Source organism: Scomber japonicus, chromosome 8 (assembly GCF_027409825.1).
Source record: "Scomber japonicus isolate fScoJap1 chromosome 8, fScoJap1.pri, whole genome shotgun sequence".
NCBI lineage: Eukaryota > Metazoa > Chordata > Actinopteri > Scombriformes > Scombridae > Scomber > Scomber japonicus.
In genome coordinates, this window is record NC_070585.1 from 22,068,231 (window position 1) to 22,084,874 (window position 16,644).

General features: G+C 38.7%; 1 protein-coding gene across 1 annotated transcript in view; it reads left to right on the forward strand.

Annotated features, from left to right (window-relative positions):
- The window catches only part of gfra4b (GDNF family receptor alpha 4b), a 40,243-nt gene extending 24,589 nt beyond the window's left edge, over nucleotides 1-15,654 (forward strand). The window contains exons 2-8 of the mRNA XM_053323992.1: nucleotides 7,265-7,540; nucleotides 7,824-7,904; nucleotides 9,877-10,222; nucleotides 10,995-11,104; nucleotides 11,932-12,066; nucleotides 14,910-15,076; nucleotides 15,511-15,654. Of these exons, the coding sequence (XP_053179967.1) occupies nucleotides 7,265-7,540; nucleotides 7,824-7,904; nucleotides 9,877-10,222; nucleotides 10,995-11,104; nucleotides 11,932-12,066; nucleotides 14,910-15,076; nucleotides 15,511-15,654 (1,259 nt within the window). The remainder of the gene's footprint in view (nucleotides 1-7,264; nucleotides 7,541-7,823; nucleotides 7,905-9,876; nucleotides 10,223-10,994; nucleotides 11,105-11,931; nucleotides 12,067-14,909; nucleotides 15,077-15,510) is intronic.
- The last annotated feature ends 990 nt before the right edge of the window (nucleotides 15,655-16,644 follow it).

Sequence of the window (16,644 nt, forward strand, 5' to 3'; positions counted from 1 at the left end):
ACTCTCAGTCAAATGACATGTTTGTTTTTTTTCAGCTGTTTAATATGCAGTGTAAGTTTTCTTGCAAATTCTTGCAGCACCAAACTTGTAAGCAGATGTTAATAAGGATTAGGAGTATTTAGCAACTCCACATGCCATTTTAGAAAATTCATTATTAAAAGGATAAAACAGGCAAGATTCTGGAGTTTTGCTACTGTTAACAAATCCCAAGAAAAATAAAACAAATTGTTGACTCTACTAAAAGGTTTTGTCTGTGTAGCCAAAGCCTGATGTAGCTTATTCTGTATCTTAGACCTTCATTGTTTTCCAGAAACTATTAAAAAAAACATAAATGAGCCCTACTTTTGCACTTGGTGGCATTCTCCTTCATTACCATAAACTGACACTGCAGTTCATTTTAAGTCAATCCCACATACAGCATCCTGGTACTATAAATATTAACTTGCAAACCAACGGTGTATTAATCTGTGTTTGAAATAGTTAACAGATGCATGCATTACTCCTGTTTGTGTAACAAGAACCACATTATCCAATAGTTTAATTAAAAAAAACACCACCAAAATATATTTGTGATCTGTTTTTACAACTTTATATCTGCCTTATCCTTTAAGACATATGTTTTGCCTTTTCTGTTTTTGCCTTGTTGCAGCCTATAAAAAGGAGTTAGTTACTCCTTTAAATATAAACTTTTCACAGCTGACATTATGATCTTGCCTTTGGGGAGAAGTGTAAGTATGGTCCAGCTCTGTCTTACTACCATGACACACTGTATTTTCTTTCAGTAAAAATTTAAAAGTGCTGCTGTTGGAAAAGGATTGACTCAAAGAGTGAAGAAGCTAAAAAATGTACCACTGCTGAATGTGTGAATACCTCTTTTCAAAACTTTGAAGCTTAAATTACCATGCCTTTTTCTGGGTCTTCATGCAGTGTTTGTTTGATGTCTAACATTAGGTATGTGCGGAGCTGACATTGCTATATTTTGACTGTAGGTGGATATTTTGCTATCTCATTTTGCCAAATTCAATCGACTCTGCTTTGATGTCTGAAATTGCTAATTTTGCACCATAAAAGCAAATAATGTTGTCTTATGCAGGGTTTCATACAGCACCAATTTATCATAGAAAATACAGACTACGTCTTTGGAAAGATGATTCATACACTGGTAGAATGATTTATATCCACTTATGCCAATAACTTTAAAGTTTAGCTTTTTAGTTGTTACTTATAAAGCAAATAAGGTATGAGGACATGTTAGGGCAGTACTTTCACAAGATGGTGAACTTAATTTTTCTCTCAAAGGTAGTTGAGTTCTAATACATTTATTATGAGCAACAGGAGATCAATAACAAATTAGACAAAATGTAATATTCATTTTGATCAGTGTGCCACCTCTAATTTTTCCCTCCATCAATTTCCTTTACCACTTATTCTCTAGAGTGTTGCGGGGAAGCTAGAACCAGACTCAGCTGACATTGGACTGCAGGCAGGGTACGAGATGGACAGGTTGTCACTCAATCACAGGGCTTACATAGTATAAAGACATACAACTAGTCACACTTACTTTCACACCTACGAGCAATTCAGAGTCACCACTTAACCTAACCTGCATGTTTTTGGTGTGTGGGAGGCAGCCACAGAGAGTCTCTTGCTATGAGGCTACAGTGCCAACAACCACTTCTAACCTGTTATATCTCAATGATCTCTGATGAACAAATTAAAATGCCGAAGTACATTTACAAGACTGAGGGCCTGATTTACTAAGATCCCAAATAGTGGGTACTAAATTGTGTGCAGCCGGTTAATACCTGCCCTTCAAAAAGGTATTATTTATAGACGCAGTTAGCATCAGAAAAAATACTTTCAGGTTTGGTAAATCACAATGCGTGTGCTAAATAACATATTTGCATTTTCTCCTCCCTGTATTTTGCACACTGGGGTTGAAACGCCCCATATTACATATTCATTATGGCAAGCGTACTCAATGGACAGTGCGTACTATCTTGCACAATTGCAAGACGCAAACCTCAGTGCGCTGCGTTAGTAGATCAGCTTGCACATTTTTTGCGGGTGCTGTCAAGTTTGCACATGTTTTTACACACGCAAACCTTTAGTAAATCAGGCCCTGAGTGTCTTTCTCTTCTAAAAAAAAGGACTTATTTTTGCTCAAGTTAATTTTTCAAAAGAATACACCAACTGGAGAGGTTTATTTTTGAAGAAAATACAATTAAGGAATGAAGTGATTAAACAGTTATCTCTCAATAAACAGTGGAAGTAGAAGAAGTGTTAGTAGCATCAACTGTTGGAGGACTAATAGTGTATACTAATAGTGTATAGTGTGTTTTTTTTAAAAACACTCATTAACAAGTACATTATGTTCCAGCATGTATAATACCTATCTTGACAAGGCCTGCTACTGAAAATAGCAAGCAAGAAAAATAGGAGTGTAGCAGTTGTTATATGTGTGAGTACACCCTAACACAGTGATGGGAGGATGTCTGAGGAACGAATCGGCAGTGTGACTGGAAACTATACACACACACACACGCACACACACAAAGAAAAACCAACATATGTGCAGCGAAAAAAACGGAATAGTAATTATAGAACATCATATGTTTTAATAGGCTATTTTATGGATAAATACCATCCATTGTTTCTGTTTCATAAATGACTGTACAGTTACCGTCAGGATGATACTATTAGCGTGTTGCCATGAATCTTGTCAATACTACATCAGGCTTAATGGCGTTCTATAGCTAGAGTTGAACATATCCTGATAGAGCAATTAAATGACTGACCTGTCTCATAAACACAGCGCACTGTAACATCCTTTGCTTATTTTCTAGTATAAGGGAGACAGTGTTGTGATCTAAGTTGCTGACTGGTGGGAAAGAATTAGCCTCCTTACCAAAACCTTCTGGTGGGACAGCATATTAATGGAAGTTTGGCAGAACATTTTTAAGGTTCACCTTGCCAAAATCAGTCACTATGAGTACAACATCATGGTACCTGGTTGGGTGGCACAGAATTCCATCACTGACTCCAACAATGCTGTGTCGGCATCTGCCTGTGATAGAGGGCAAAGTGGGTGGAATAAGCAGAAAAACTGAGTAAAAAGGAAATTAGTGTGATTGCCAAATCAGCAGTCACAATAAAGATAACTTTGCTATGTTACAAAATACCATTGCACTGATATATTCCACTGAAGCTGCTAACTTGAAACTATAAAGACAAATCTTAAGAGTCTTGAAACAAAGGTGATACTCATTAAATGCACCAATACATTACCATTTTCCCCCACAGCCTCACTGTTTTGTAGGAGTGAGGCTAACATTCCAGCTGACTTCATTAAGTTTCATTTTCCATTTTATCTCTCCTGAAGTGGACCATTAAGTCGGTGCGCAAGGGTAACTGATCAGCTAATCTGCCTGTGATTTATGTGGCAGGGAAACTGAGGACTTAACTGAGCCTCAGAACACATTGATTACTGACATGGTTAATTGGCTAAACCCACTGGTACATTGAGACAGGCTTATTGGAAATGTCAAATCAAGCGGCTCATTTGCATTCATGATGTATGGTGTCTATTCCAGCTTCTGCCCATGCAGCACAAACTGACACGCATAGCTGTAGAGGAAGGGCCTGGGATCTCTGCCTTGAATTTGCAACTGACCATCTGGACTTCCAGGATGTTCGCTTTGGTTTGAAATCATGGCCACCCTCCCAAACCCCACCCCCACGCCATCTACATGTCTATATTGGATGCGCTTAGCTGACATGTGCTGAATAGAGGATGAGAGCTCAGATAACTCCTGATGTGAGATGGACTCAATACACCTATGGGGTTTGAGTAAAGATCCAGCCTTGAAAGCAGATGTTATTGATTTAATGGTGCCAACAGGATGGATTATATGTTGTTTTATTTTCTTTCTTTCTTACTGCATGTGTGTGTTTTGGAGGTCAAGACAATGGCTGGAACTAGTTTGCCCCAGAATTGCCTAAAGTGTAAGCACATGAAAGCAGCATCTTCATCCTAAGATAACAAAAACACAATAGCCTAATCCTTATTTTCAAATGATTATACACTAATTAAAACATACTTGAATATTATATTCCGTTTCTACCAAATCAGGCTACATTACCACTAAATTCTACACACTGGACCTTTAAGAAAAGCAGGAATACAAACAAAGACACAAATGTTACTGTTTTCCCATTTTCCCAGTATTACACTCAAAGAAATTAGCTAGAGCGAGGGTTTGTTATGACCCTAGACCTTATCCAATGAAAATGTTTTACTTTTAACTGCCTGCATTTTACACCTGGGGTCAACATCTTGGTGTGTATAACCAGTGGATTGTCTGTGCAAAAACTGTTTTTGCGTGTGTTTTTACTATAAAGTAGCCTGGGCTATTCAAAGTGTTTTCAGTTTCATCCATTTTTTTGAGGGTCTGAAGTGTATTTCACATTATAGCTGCCAAAGCTCTGCTGTCTTATACTCTCTTTAAAGCCCAATTTCCACCAGAAATGCCACGGCACGTCTCAGTAGGCTCTCTGCGCCACAGTGCTATCAATCCGCAGCATTTCTATATTTGACAGAGCGGTTTCTCAATCACGTCAAGCTCAACAGAGCAGATTGCACTGGACAGGAAGTCAGACACAGAATCGGCATAATAAAACTTCCAGAATAAAACCCGTGCAGCCTCCCGATTCTATTTCAGCAACAAACACGAACCAAACAGACAGATAAAGACACCATCTAGCTACGTAGCCTGACACATGGTATAAGCACAAAAATAAAATAAAATACCAAATCAACTAAATTTGAACAAGTTAACAAAATCGTTTGGATTTTATTGGACTGCCGCAATTACTGTATTAACAGTGCAACTTCATTTAAAAGTCAGATCCCAGAGCAACCTCCGCTCCGCACTGGGCAGAGGACGTAGCAAAACCGCGGCACAGCCATTTCGCACTGCTGAAGGACCGGTGCAAATCCCAGGTAACTCTGGTCCTGCGCTGTGCTCAGTGTGCTGTGTGAGAGGGGGAGTGGCAGCAGCAAATGTGTGCTTCTTTTACAGATATATTTATCTATATCTTTTGCATTTCTTATCCAAACAATGTCAACCTTAGAACTGCACTTACTCGTGCCCATAGCAAGACACCTGTCACGTTTGAAATCAATCGGATGAACGGTTCAAGAGATATACGAATAACAGACAGACAGACAGACAGACAGACAGACAGACAGACAGACGTTCCTGTCATTTATAGATAGATAGATGTAAGAGCTCCTATATGTTACTGTGTGAACTGACACATTACATTTTATTCATCCATGGTAATTCGTCAGAGTTTCTTCTTTAGAGCGGAGATGACTGAGGTTAAAAATGCTACAAAACACAATGCTCATTATAAATAATATTGAACTCAAACTCAAGATACACAGCAGGATATAAAAGACACAGCAGTAAACGCCATTGGAATTCCATATTAAAATGTCTTCTGTGTCAGATGCAACATTTTAGAACAAAGAGCCATTTTCCCTCATATTTAGACAATGCTATTCGAATACTTCTATACAACCACTTAGTATAATGCTGGTACATCACTTAACATAAAAATCACCTGCCTGCCATCCTAGCACACACCCATGCAATAGAAAAACAGCAACTCCTATCTCACCGGCTGTTATGTTGGCACATTGAGATAAGGAGCAATAAACACACATGATACTGTGTCAGTCCACCACAGCAACAGATGAATATCTATGGTTCTTTCACTTGTTAATGTTCTCGGTATATTCTGTACATGACACACACTTAATATTGCAGAATGGGCTTGAATCATCCAGTGGAGCTCAAACCTATTCAGGACAAGATTTGCCACTAAATAAATGACAACAATGTTTAGCTTATGTATTACTCTGCCACTCACACAGTTACTGCATGTAATTTATTCACCCTGCATTACAAATAATATTTCATATCTTGTATGGTGTGAGAGGTTAGTGACAATATCTAAAAATCATTCAGCCATGAGGCTGTTCTCCTTATAATCAAGCAGCAAATGCTGTGGCCTACAGGCCCAGTTAGGACACTGCTCTAAGCATAATATCCATTGTAATGAATTCAAGCAAAGTTATAAACCTAATAGGGGTTATGTGAAAAGATAAACCAATATGAACAACTCATGCAAGAAGTGGCTTCATTCCGTGTTCTTCAAGAGGATTTTTTCATTATAAAAAGAAGAGTCGTGTGGTATGCAGGGAATAATTCCTGACATCTAAAAGTTGAACTGTTCTTGCACTGCTCTTGAACTGCTATGAAAAAATGAATTCTTCATGCAGTATCTATGCTTTCAACTAAGAAGACTGTTTACTATTCTTGATTTGACAATACCTTCACTTGACTATTGTTCAATGATACTATAATTACAGTTTTAGGAAACACAGAGTCATTAGGAAAACGAAGATCAGGCTGTTCTCTACAAAGGAAGCGAAACAGTACCATCAGCATGCTAATATGGTCAAAGAGACAATGTTAACCTGCTGATGTTTTTTTCAGGTGAACATGTTTACCATGTTGACTAGTTGTGTTTGTTAGCATGCTCACATTTGCTAACAAGCACTAAACACAAAGTACAGCTGACGCTGAATATTTTATTCTAGCTGAAGTTGGCGCTGAATGAAAAGTTTAAGGGTCACTTAAGTCTCTCCAGTTTATCCTGAAGAAGACCATGAATGTCAGAACAAAATTTAATGGCAATCCATCCAGTAGTCGTGGTGCGATAGTGTGGTGAATTGACTGACCTTGCAATCCCTAGAACTATGTCAATAGTGGGGCTAAAAACACAAAATACAAAACTTAAAGTACATCTTTCTTTATTGCTGCTGAACCTGAGAACTATCTGCCTGTCTATTACACCTAATATCTTAGATGTCTACTCAGAATTGCACCAAACTTCAGATCCATCTGAAAACTGTAGTGGCTGGTCTGGTAGGAGTGTTGTAACAAGGAGTGGATTTAACATCATGCTCAATATCCCCTTACAACTGTTCACATTTTTCTTCTTCAAAGTGTTCTTTACTTTCCTGTTCCCCCTCCTTTCTTAATTCTGACATTTGGGTCAGACGTTTCAGCTTGCCTCTCTTTTATTATGATATAATATTTCCCGTCTCATCTCATAACCTTACAACTCAGCTGCCATCTGAAATCCCCTTATCTTTCTGCTGTCTGTTGTGCTCTGTTTGGCTCTCCCGCAGCTCTGTTAGAGGTAATAATGGCCGGCAGAGACTGCTTGGTGGCTGGTGACTCATGCTCAAGTGATGAGACTTGTAGCCCACGTCTGCGGACTTTGCGTCAGTGTGTTGCGGGCAATGGCAGCATGAAGTTGGGCCCCGGTGCGAGGAGCCAGTGTGCCAATGCGGTGTCGGCCCTACTGTCAAGCCCCTTACATGGCTGCCAGTGTAAACGGGGTATGAAGAAAGAGAAGAACTGCCTGAGCATCTACTGGAGCCTACATCAGTCCATCATACACGGTCAGTGGTTACTGGATAGAAGGAGTCTCTACTGCTGAAAAATCACATTATCACAACTCCATTTTATTTACAAACTGTAGCTGATGAGCAATGGTTCATTAAAAATAATACAGTAACCAAGATGAATGAATAATGGGAATCTGTGTATAATTTATGAATTAGCCAATTGGAGCCTCAGTGGCCAAATGATTATCGTTATCATTGATGTTTCATACAGTTTAGATGAACTGTAATGATACAACATTCACACCAATGCTCCTTGCTGTGTCTATTATTCTTTCAGGTCTCAACCTGGTGGAGAGTTACCCTTATGAGACAGTGCAGAGGGATTATGACTATGTCCGCTTGGCCTCTATTACAGCTGGCAAGTTCACTGACCTTCATTAACTTTCACCTTATTTTATACCATTTTACCCTTTGAAAATGTTTTGTCCTCAAGAATACGTGACTCTCCTGAATGTTTCCTGGAAGCCTGCCCAAGGCAAACAGAGGTCCGTTATGTTCTTAGGACATGCACAGTTATATGAGTATCACCATTTATCTGAACACATTTCCAGTATCCATAATGACATTATCTTCAGGTATGGCAACCTCATTCATAATCAGTAAAATAACATGACGCATGAATGATACTACAACACACTTTTGTCTACTATCAACATAGAATGTATTATTTATTATTGTTTCAGGTTCATGTAAAAAAAAAAATCCTTTACCATGAAAGATTTAAATGACTTAGAAAATCAAAGATATGTGTAGGCATATGTGTAGTCATATCTATCTACCACCCCAACCAAAACACCTGCCACTGTTACAAAACTATAAATACCATGCTGCAGAAAACTGATGACTCATCCCTGAAGCAAACAGTTCAAATGGTTCAACCAGGCAGCATGTATACAAAGGGTTCATTCAGAAATGGTCACACTGAGCACCAGGGTTCACTCTCACACCAAACATGCCTATTCATAAATTGAGGATTGCTTTACTCGCTTATGCAAAAAAGGCCCTGGAGCTTTTTTTGGTGAATTTAGTCCACATCACATAACATTTGTCTTCAGATCTGATTCTGTAGACAAGTGGATATAAAATATTGTATGCATTTCCTGATTCTTTATCAGTTAGTTTTTTCATCACTTTCAATTATATTTTTTAAAGTGGAGCTGTAATGCTTTTTATTATTTTTAATCATACATATATATCATCTTACAATGTCAGATGTTCATATTAAACATGACCAAAGTATCAAATACGTAGTAAACGTAGGTAGAAATAATCCCTGTGAGCAAAAAAGACTGGCTCTGAATGCTTGGTTTCCAATGTTTTTTTCCATTTTAGCTCAAGCTGATGTCAGCTTGCAATAGATTTCTTTATATGGTCTTCTGCTCCAGGCACAGTCTGTGAGTTCATTGCTCCACTTACATTAGAGCATTTTTCCATTGTTTTAGGTGACAGTCACGAGTCATGACTTGAGTCGAGCTGTTACATTAAGAGTGTTTTTCCAATAAGCAGCAGGGGAAAGTAAAATAAGTAGTTTACCTTTTGGAGGTGTGCAAGTCATCTGCAGCTCTTCATTAAACATCATCATCACTGTGGCTCTTTCTGCTTGTACTATTCCTCTTTGCATTATTACTAACTGGTCTGTGGAATAAATAGTTCTGAATATCTCCATATGTAGGTGTGTCTGCTAATTAAGCTCTGCTAATTCAGTGAGGAACATGTTCAATTTCCTGTAAATTCAAGTCATTTAACATGTACATTTTACACAACAAGAACATATTGCTTTTACTGTGGTTCCCTTGAAATAACTAATGGAAGAATAGACATTTCAACATGGTACTGATGCACATTTTACAAATAAAACAGCAAGTTGCAAACAGACTGAAACAAAAAAGAGGGCAATGCAACGGACAGTAGACACACATCACTGTACTGAATACTGAAATAGCAGCCTGTACTTGGAAAATGGCTTCCTATAGGTTAACAGCTGACTAGCTTAACTAGTAGGATAGAAGGGCAGTCCACAGGGCTAGACTTACTGTACATTTGTGTATTTTCATTTTAAGGAATTGTGCTATTTTCATAAGAACAGAGAGACTTGGATGTCTCTTAAAAGTCACATTATTATTCTGATCTTCAGGAGATTAGCCTCCATTGTTTATTTATGGACAATTTCACTTTGAAGCAAAACTTAAATTCATATCTGTCTATCTGAAGAATACATTCCACAGTTCAGATACACTGTTATTCATACAAACACAAAACCTTTTTGCTTTGTTGCCATTATCCTTTCACTGATATCTAGGATTGTCTTTGAACTTACTTTCTATCCACAGACTCTGATGTTGGTATGACAACTGTGAATCGCTGCCTGGATGCGGCCAAGGCCTGCAATGTGGACGACTTGTGCCAGAAGCTCCGCACAGAATATGTCTCAGCTTGTATCAAACCCACTGCCAAGTCAGGCCTGTGCAACCGACCTAAATGCAATAAGGCTCTTCGCAGGTTCTTTGACCGGGTCCCTGCCGACTACACACACGAGCTGCTCTTTTGCCCCTGCACGGACACTGCATGTGCAGAGCGTCGAAGGCAGACCATTGTACCAAGCTGCTCTTATGAAAGCGCGGAAAAACCCAGCTGCATTACACAGATGCGGATCTGTGAGGCTGACTATGTGTGCAGGTTAGAATTAAGCTTAATGGAAGCTTGTAATTGACTTCCATTTATTTCGGTGTCTCTCTCATGCCTATAGATATTAAAGTTATTTTTCACTTATCTCTGGTCTCATATGGATACAATAACATATGACTGTAATATAATTGTAATCCCCAGGTTTATTTTGTTTAGTAATCCATCTCTTTTTTCATCGTATCGCAAACCAGCTTAACTAATGTTTGGTTATTTCCAGTTTATTCAAGTACTCCTCAGATATAGATTTCACATATACTCATCATATATATTTGGGCCAGTGCTGTTCAGTATTATGACTCTTTGAAACCAAATAAACAGCCATTCAATCAACAAAATGGCCCGCTGTTTTACCCTAAAGCTTTCTACCACCATTGGTTAGAACACCCCAGAGAGTCTGTTGGAATAACACATTAAATATTTAGCCCAGATAAAGAGCCAGATGGATCAGAGTTATCGCTCATTGCTATCTCTGGTCATGGCCATTATTTTTCACAGCCCCATTACACTCAGAGGGCTTTACTAATGATCCCAGATCGGGGGGATGCAATATATTACTCTTTCTATCACTTCCACATTACAGTCCAATGCTTTCAGTCCTCACCACAGCCAACAACATTTCTTTATGTCAGAGGGGCAAACTCTTAATTAAATGTCCAAGTAATAGTAAAAAAAAATTATAAAAAAGAAGCAGAAAACTTTTTACATAAAATACAAGCCTCTACCATGTTCTGACTAACCAGTGTCCATTGTTCCTTTATTGTAGGTCTCGCCTGGCACAGTTTCAATACGACTGTGAACCCTCTGAAACATCTGCCAGTGGCTGCAAGCAAAGTAACTACGGAGCATGCCTCCTCGCCTACACAGGGCTCATAGGTAGGCGCACACCTGAGAGGACAGACGTAGAAAGAAGACATATAAAAAGAGAAGAAAAATTAGATGTAGGAGGAGAGATGGAGTCACTGTGTAAATACAGAGTGTATAAGAACATGTGCCATATGCCCTGTGAGAGGAGGAAAGAGAGTATTGTGCAGCTATAAGGAAGCTGAATGACTGAAAGCTAAAGGGTAATTTAATAAATACAGAATAGGTTAAGATGAGTGGGAGAAGGAAATGAAACTTCTAATCCTAAACCAAAGGACAAAGTTCAAGATGGTGCAAGAAACAAAAGTATAAAATTCCATTATTGATAAACAGAGGCCCTATATGATATGCTGGCACGTTTAATTTGTTTTGTAACACTCTATAAAAGAGAAGAGAAGAGCAGCAGATTCTTTTCCACCCACTGGAAAGAGGAGCAAACCTAAGCTAATGCATTTCCACAACCTCAAATGGTGCCCCTCAGCACAAACACATACTTGGCATTTTCATTCCTGTCTTGTATTTATTAAAGCATCTGAAAACCCACCTTCCCACTATATTGTGAAAAAAACAGCCACAGATAAAAAATCTCAAGGTCTGAGACTTGTGTGACCTAAAAAAGAGAAAATTGGAGTGCTTCTCGGTATCTCTATTATATCACACAAGTCAGTGCCGAGCAAGTCTAACCAGCAATACTAGAATATTAAATGCCCTTTACATCAGGGCTGTATACAGGAAATACAGTGTCCATCCTGCTCATGAAGCACTGTAAATACGGTGTAACAACTCAAAGGCATATGAATATTTAACACTGACTGACACCTGGTGCGGTTTCTCTACAGGAAGTACAATAACTCCCAACTATGTCAACAACTCCACATCGAGCGTGGCTCCATGGTGCTCCTGCTCGGCCAGTGGGAGCCGGAGGAAGGAGTGCGATGATTTCCTGGGATACTTCACTGACAACATCTGTCTCCGTGAGTATCACTCTATCCCCTGATGTCCTCTGCCCATGGAATGTACTGACTCAGGTTTTTGGGCTAGAGGTTGTGTTTATATGGAGGTATTTGCTTTCACATGACAGGGGGGTGTGGGGTTGGGGGGGGGGGGGGTAAGGGTAGAGAATTTGACTGCATTAATGCTTTGTTTAACTGGTGCAGTTAGGTTAAAAGCATAGAGCTGATATGTTTTACAGGCATTATTACAGGCTACATTTTGGTCTGCTCCCATTTATGAGTCAGACACTGGCAATTTAAAAACTCCATGACTCTTTACAGGAAAACTAGGCCAGCAGCAGTGAGATACTGTAGCAAATGTTGCAAAATGTAGTGTAAAAAAAACGTTCTATGCAGCTCAGAGGACAAAAACTGCATTGCCAGACTGCAAAGATTAAAAATTTGCCTGAGATCAGAATCGCACCTATTTATTATTTCACTTTTTTTCAGATAGCTGCTTATAACATTGCCATTTGTATTCCCCCTATTCAGCAGTCAAATCTATGTTGCATGTACTGGTACTGGCGTTTGGTTGTGTACACTGCGTAGGAACCATCAGACTGGTATCAGCAGAGAGCAGAAATAAAGCATATGAATACTTTCAGCCTAAACAGGGCAAGACCTTTAAGAATATAAGGAGAAGCGCTGTCACTATAGTGCTAAAACAAACACTTACATACTCCACAGTATGTAAGTAGCTGGTATAGCCACTGTGATGATTTCTTTATGAAATAAAATACAAAAGTGGCCTTTCATAATCAGAGTAATTGGCAATGATAACCTGTGCCAGGGGGCCTCAAAACAGGCTTGTTATGTGTAAAGCAAAATGAGCAGCTTCTATAGAAGATAGTGACAGGGCAGAGCTATCAGGATCCAGTGAGACAGATGTTTCCCAGCATGCTCAAACAGCAGCTGCACGACATGTGTTTAAATCTGAGATGCTCTGCATTTGGTAAAAATTAACAGTATGCTCTCTCTGTTTCTCTCTCTCCTATTTACTCTCTCATTTCATCATCTATTTTAATTAATCATACCCTTTATGCTGTTTCCTTGGTAATTCCACCTGGATGTTCAGACAGTAACTTCATAGTGAATTATAAGCAACTGGCCATGTGATTGTTAGGTAATTTTATATTGAATCTTTTCTAACAAAAATGATGGAAAAGTTAGAGTGCTTACTTCCAGAAGCTTCTTGCTGTAGTAGTTTTTTCAAAACTTTATCTGTTTTAACCCTTTAATGCGTATAAATAAACAGATAAATACATGAATATTGGTGACCTGTAACATGGATTGAGCAGCAAATCAAAGTAATACTGCTTCTGAACTTTCCAGACTATACTTTTGACAGAAAACACACACATACACACACACAATCCCCAAAAAATATTTCTGTCGTTGTGTTTTCTACTCATTTATAAATGACAAGATATCTTGTTGTTTTGTTTTTTAAATCAAAAGGGTATTTTTCAACATACCCTATTTTAGTATGTCACTGTACCTGATCAGTGAATATCACTTAACAATTCAGAAATCAGAATCGCTGTCTCACACTGCATGCAGTCAAACTCAAGTCTTTGGAAAAAATGTCTAACACACCTCTGGTTTCCGACTCGCTTAATAAAATCTTTTATTAAACACATTAGCAAAACAGTGATTTTCAGCTATTTTGATGACAGAAAATTGTTAAAAGACTGCCAGTCTGCAGCCATTTTATTGGTTTGTGAAGATTTGCTTTGGTACAGTGGTGGTTTCATCTAAATATTAACATCAGCCTGCTAATATGTTTTTGGGAGAGGGAGACAGGCAAGTATCGAATTTCACAGCAATTCATCGAGTAATTGTCAAGATATTTCAGACAAAACTATGAATGTCTGAGAATCATGACGTACAAAATGTCATTGAAATCTATTGAATTGCTGTTGAGATATTTCACACTAGCCACAAGCATGGCTACAAAAAGCTTGTGCAGTTTCAGTGAGCGAAGGACATTAACTGAATAAAATGAATGGGATTTAACAGTCCTAGTTCACTAAAGACTTATATAGATTTCAAGAAATGTTCTGAAACCTGAATAGTGGAAAATTAAGTCTATATCAAAAGAAGACCAAAATCTGACCAACATGACTAACAGTGCAGTTCTTGTAGCATGGACTTCAGTATGAATATAAATGATTATAGATTGAAGAAGTTAAGCTGGGCAGTTTAGAGACACTAGAAAAACCTAAATAGTGGAAACAATAACATAGACAAAAGGTGAGTACATGAAATCATTTCCTTTTTGTTCTTCTGCCATGTTGCATGATGCCAATTCTCAACCTAACACTTTTTTCCCACTCATGAACCCTGCAGTGGAGTGTGAATGAATATCTATCTATCTATCTATCTGATATATATATGAACCTATACACACAATGACCATCTTTGCTTGATGTTTGCAGCGAGGTGAATCTTTGGCCAGCCTTTCTTCGGGCCTTCTGCCTGGAAAAGATACAGAGAGAGGTCTCAGAGTTGTTTGGCCAGTGCAAATGGTCTATGAGTTAATGAGGTCGATGTGGAGAGGCAGGTGCAGAGAAACTTGAAGCGAATACTGATTCAGTTTTCTTTTTTTTCCTCTCCTCTGCCAGTCAAATCCAAACTAGCTATGGCCCTGCAAAAGCCCTCATGCAAAATTTACAATTCAGAACTGCAGGCTTCTGTCGTCATTGAATAAGACACTCATGTCTTATTTAATCATGGCAGAAACTCAATGGAACTCGATGAAAACAGATCAAGACGATGTTGCTGAAGTTGAATTAACTTTTTCACTGCTATGTCTCATGGATCAGGGAATGCCCTCACAGCATTTGGAAGGGAATCAGACCAGCAGCCGACTCTCAGCCAGCCCAGTACACCCAGCCCTGACTACAGCAGCAGACAAAACAAGAACAGCACTTCCCAACCAGAAAACATAGAAACTATCCCAAACATCATTGATACAATAATACCTACACAGGTGTGTATTTTTGTTTTGTTTTAGTTTTTTATCATGGTCAGCATTTGCTCACACAGCTAAACATTGTCATACAATTATGTTGTACATGTTAAATATTAAATACTGGGGATGAAACAATTAGTTAGTTGATTGACAGAAAATGTATCAGCAAAAATGGTGGTAAATGATTAAATGTTTACATGCTTTAAGAAAAAATGACAAGTACTGGTTCCACCTACTAAGATTTATAGATTTATAATATAAATATGTATACATAAATAAATAACATTTGTGTCTGAACAAAACAGTTAACAGTTGAAGCCTAATCTCAAATGAAACTTCATTTATTCTGACCTATAGTTCTAAGAGGAACCCAGACACAGAATATCTGTAGCCTGCTTTTACTCAGTAAGCATCTAATAAAGGTCATAAACTAATCTTTCTGTGCCCTCTAGGCTATGGGGAATGAACTGCTAGTGGGCAAATCCACCTTGCCTTCCAACAGCCTCCCAAAATCTGCTTCACCTCCTACCCTAATGCTTCAAGCTGCCTTCAGCCTACTGTTATTGCTCCTTCATCTGCTCAACAATGGACACTAAAGACTGCAGGGGAGCGTGCTGAGGACCCTCCCAGTACCAAGCAGATGGGAGGACCAGTGCAGTTCAGAGGAACATGGACCGTTTGGCATATTCCTCCTTCTAAATATGTACAGCAATTCTGTTTTTTCTATTTTTGTGTCTAAGTGGTCCAGTTCCACCTGCCAGTGCTCTTGCTCAGTGTGGGCGACTGACGCAAACCGAAGCCAGTCTGTACATTTGTACATTATTGTTGCGAACGAGTAAAGCCAAAATGAAGTCAAAGTATTGCTTTTGTGGACTAACCCAGCTCTCACCTATCCAACAATATCAATTTTTAAGAGTTAATATGAAAATATTATGCAGATATGTACAGTATGATTCTAAGACATGAAATATGTCAGTACCTGTGAAGATTTGCATTATCAACAGAAGCTCTTATATGAAATATTGTGAGGAAAATGATTGGAGACAACCAGAGGACTTTGTGTCTGCTCTGTACATGAAATGATTGGACAGCTGCTGGAGTACATGGGGCTTTAATACCACTCTCCTCAAGTGACTGAAAGAGGACCTTTGTTTCTGATCAATACTGGAATAGAGGAGAGACAGAGAGACAATAGAGCTACAATTTGCTCAGACATCCTGGACAAATGCCCTGATTCTAAAACGTCCAGCAGCACTATCCAGAAGAGAAGTGGCAAAGCAAGGTACATAAGGCAAACCTTTGACATTATAATCGCACTTGCCATCAATACTGTTGCCCTTTGTCACATAACTTTATTTGTTATTGCTAAAACTACAGTAGCTGTTCCTAGAAAACAAGTCCTTGGTCTTAAAAGGAAATTATCAGCAAAGACAAAGGAAATATTTCGACAGCAGTAACTGTTTACCTGTGGCTGCTCTACTACGTGTTTGTGAGTGTAATACCCTTTCATTTCTCAATGTGTACGTGAACATTGATACGGGGTTCTGAATTTTTGTGCCAGAGGGGAAACAAGTGAATGGGTTGTC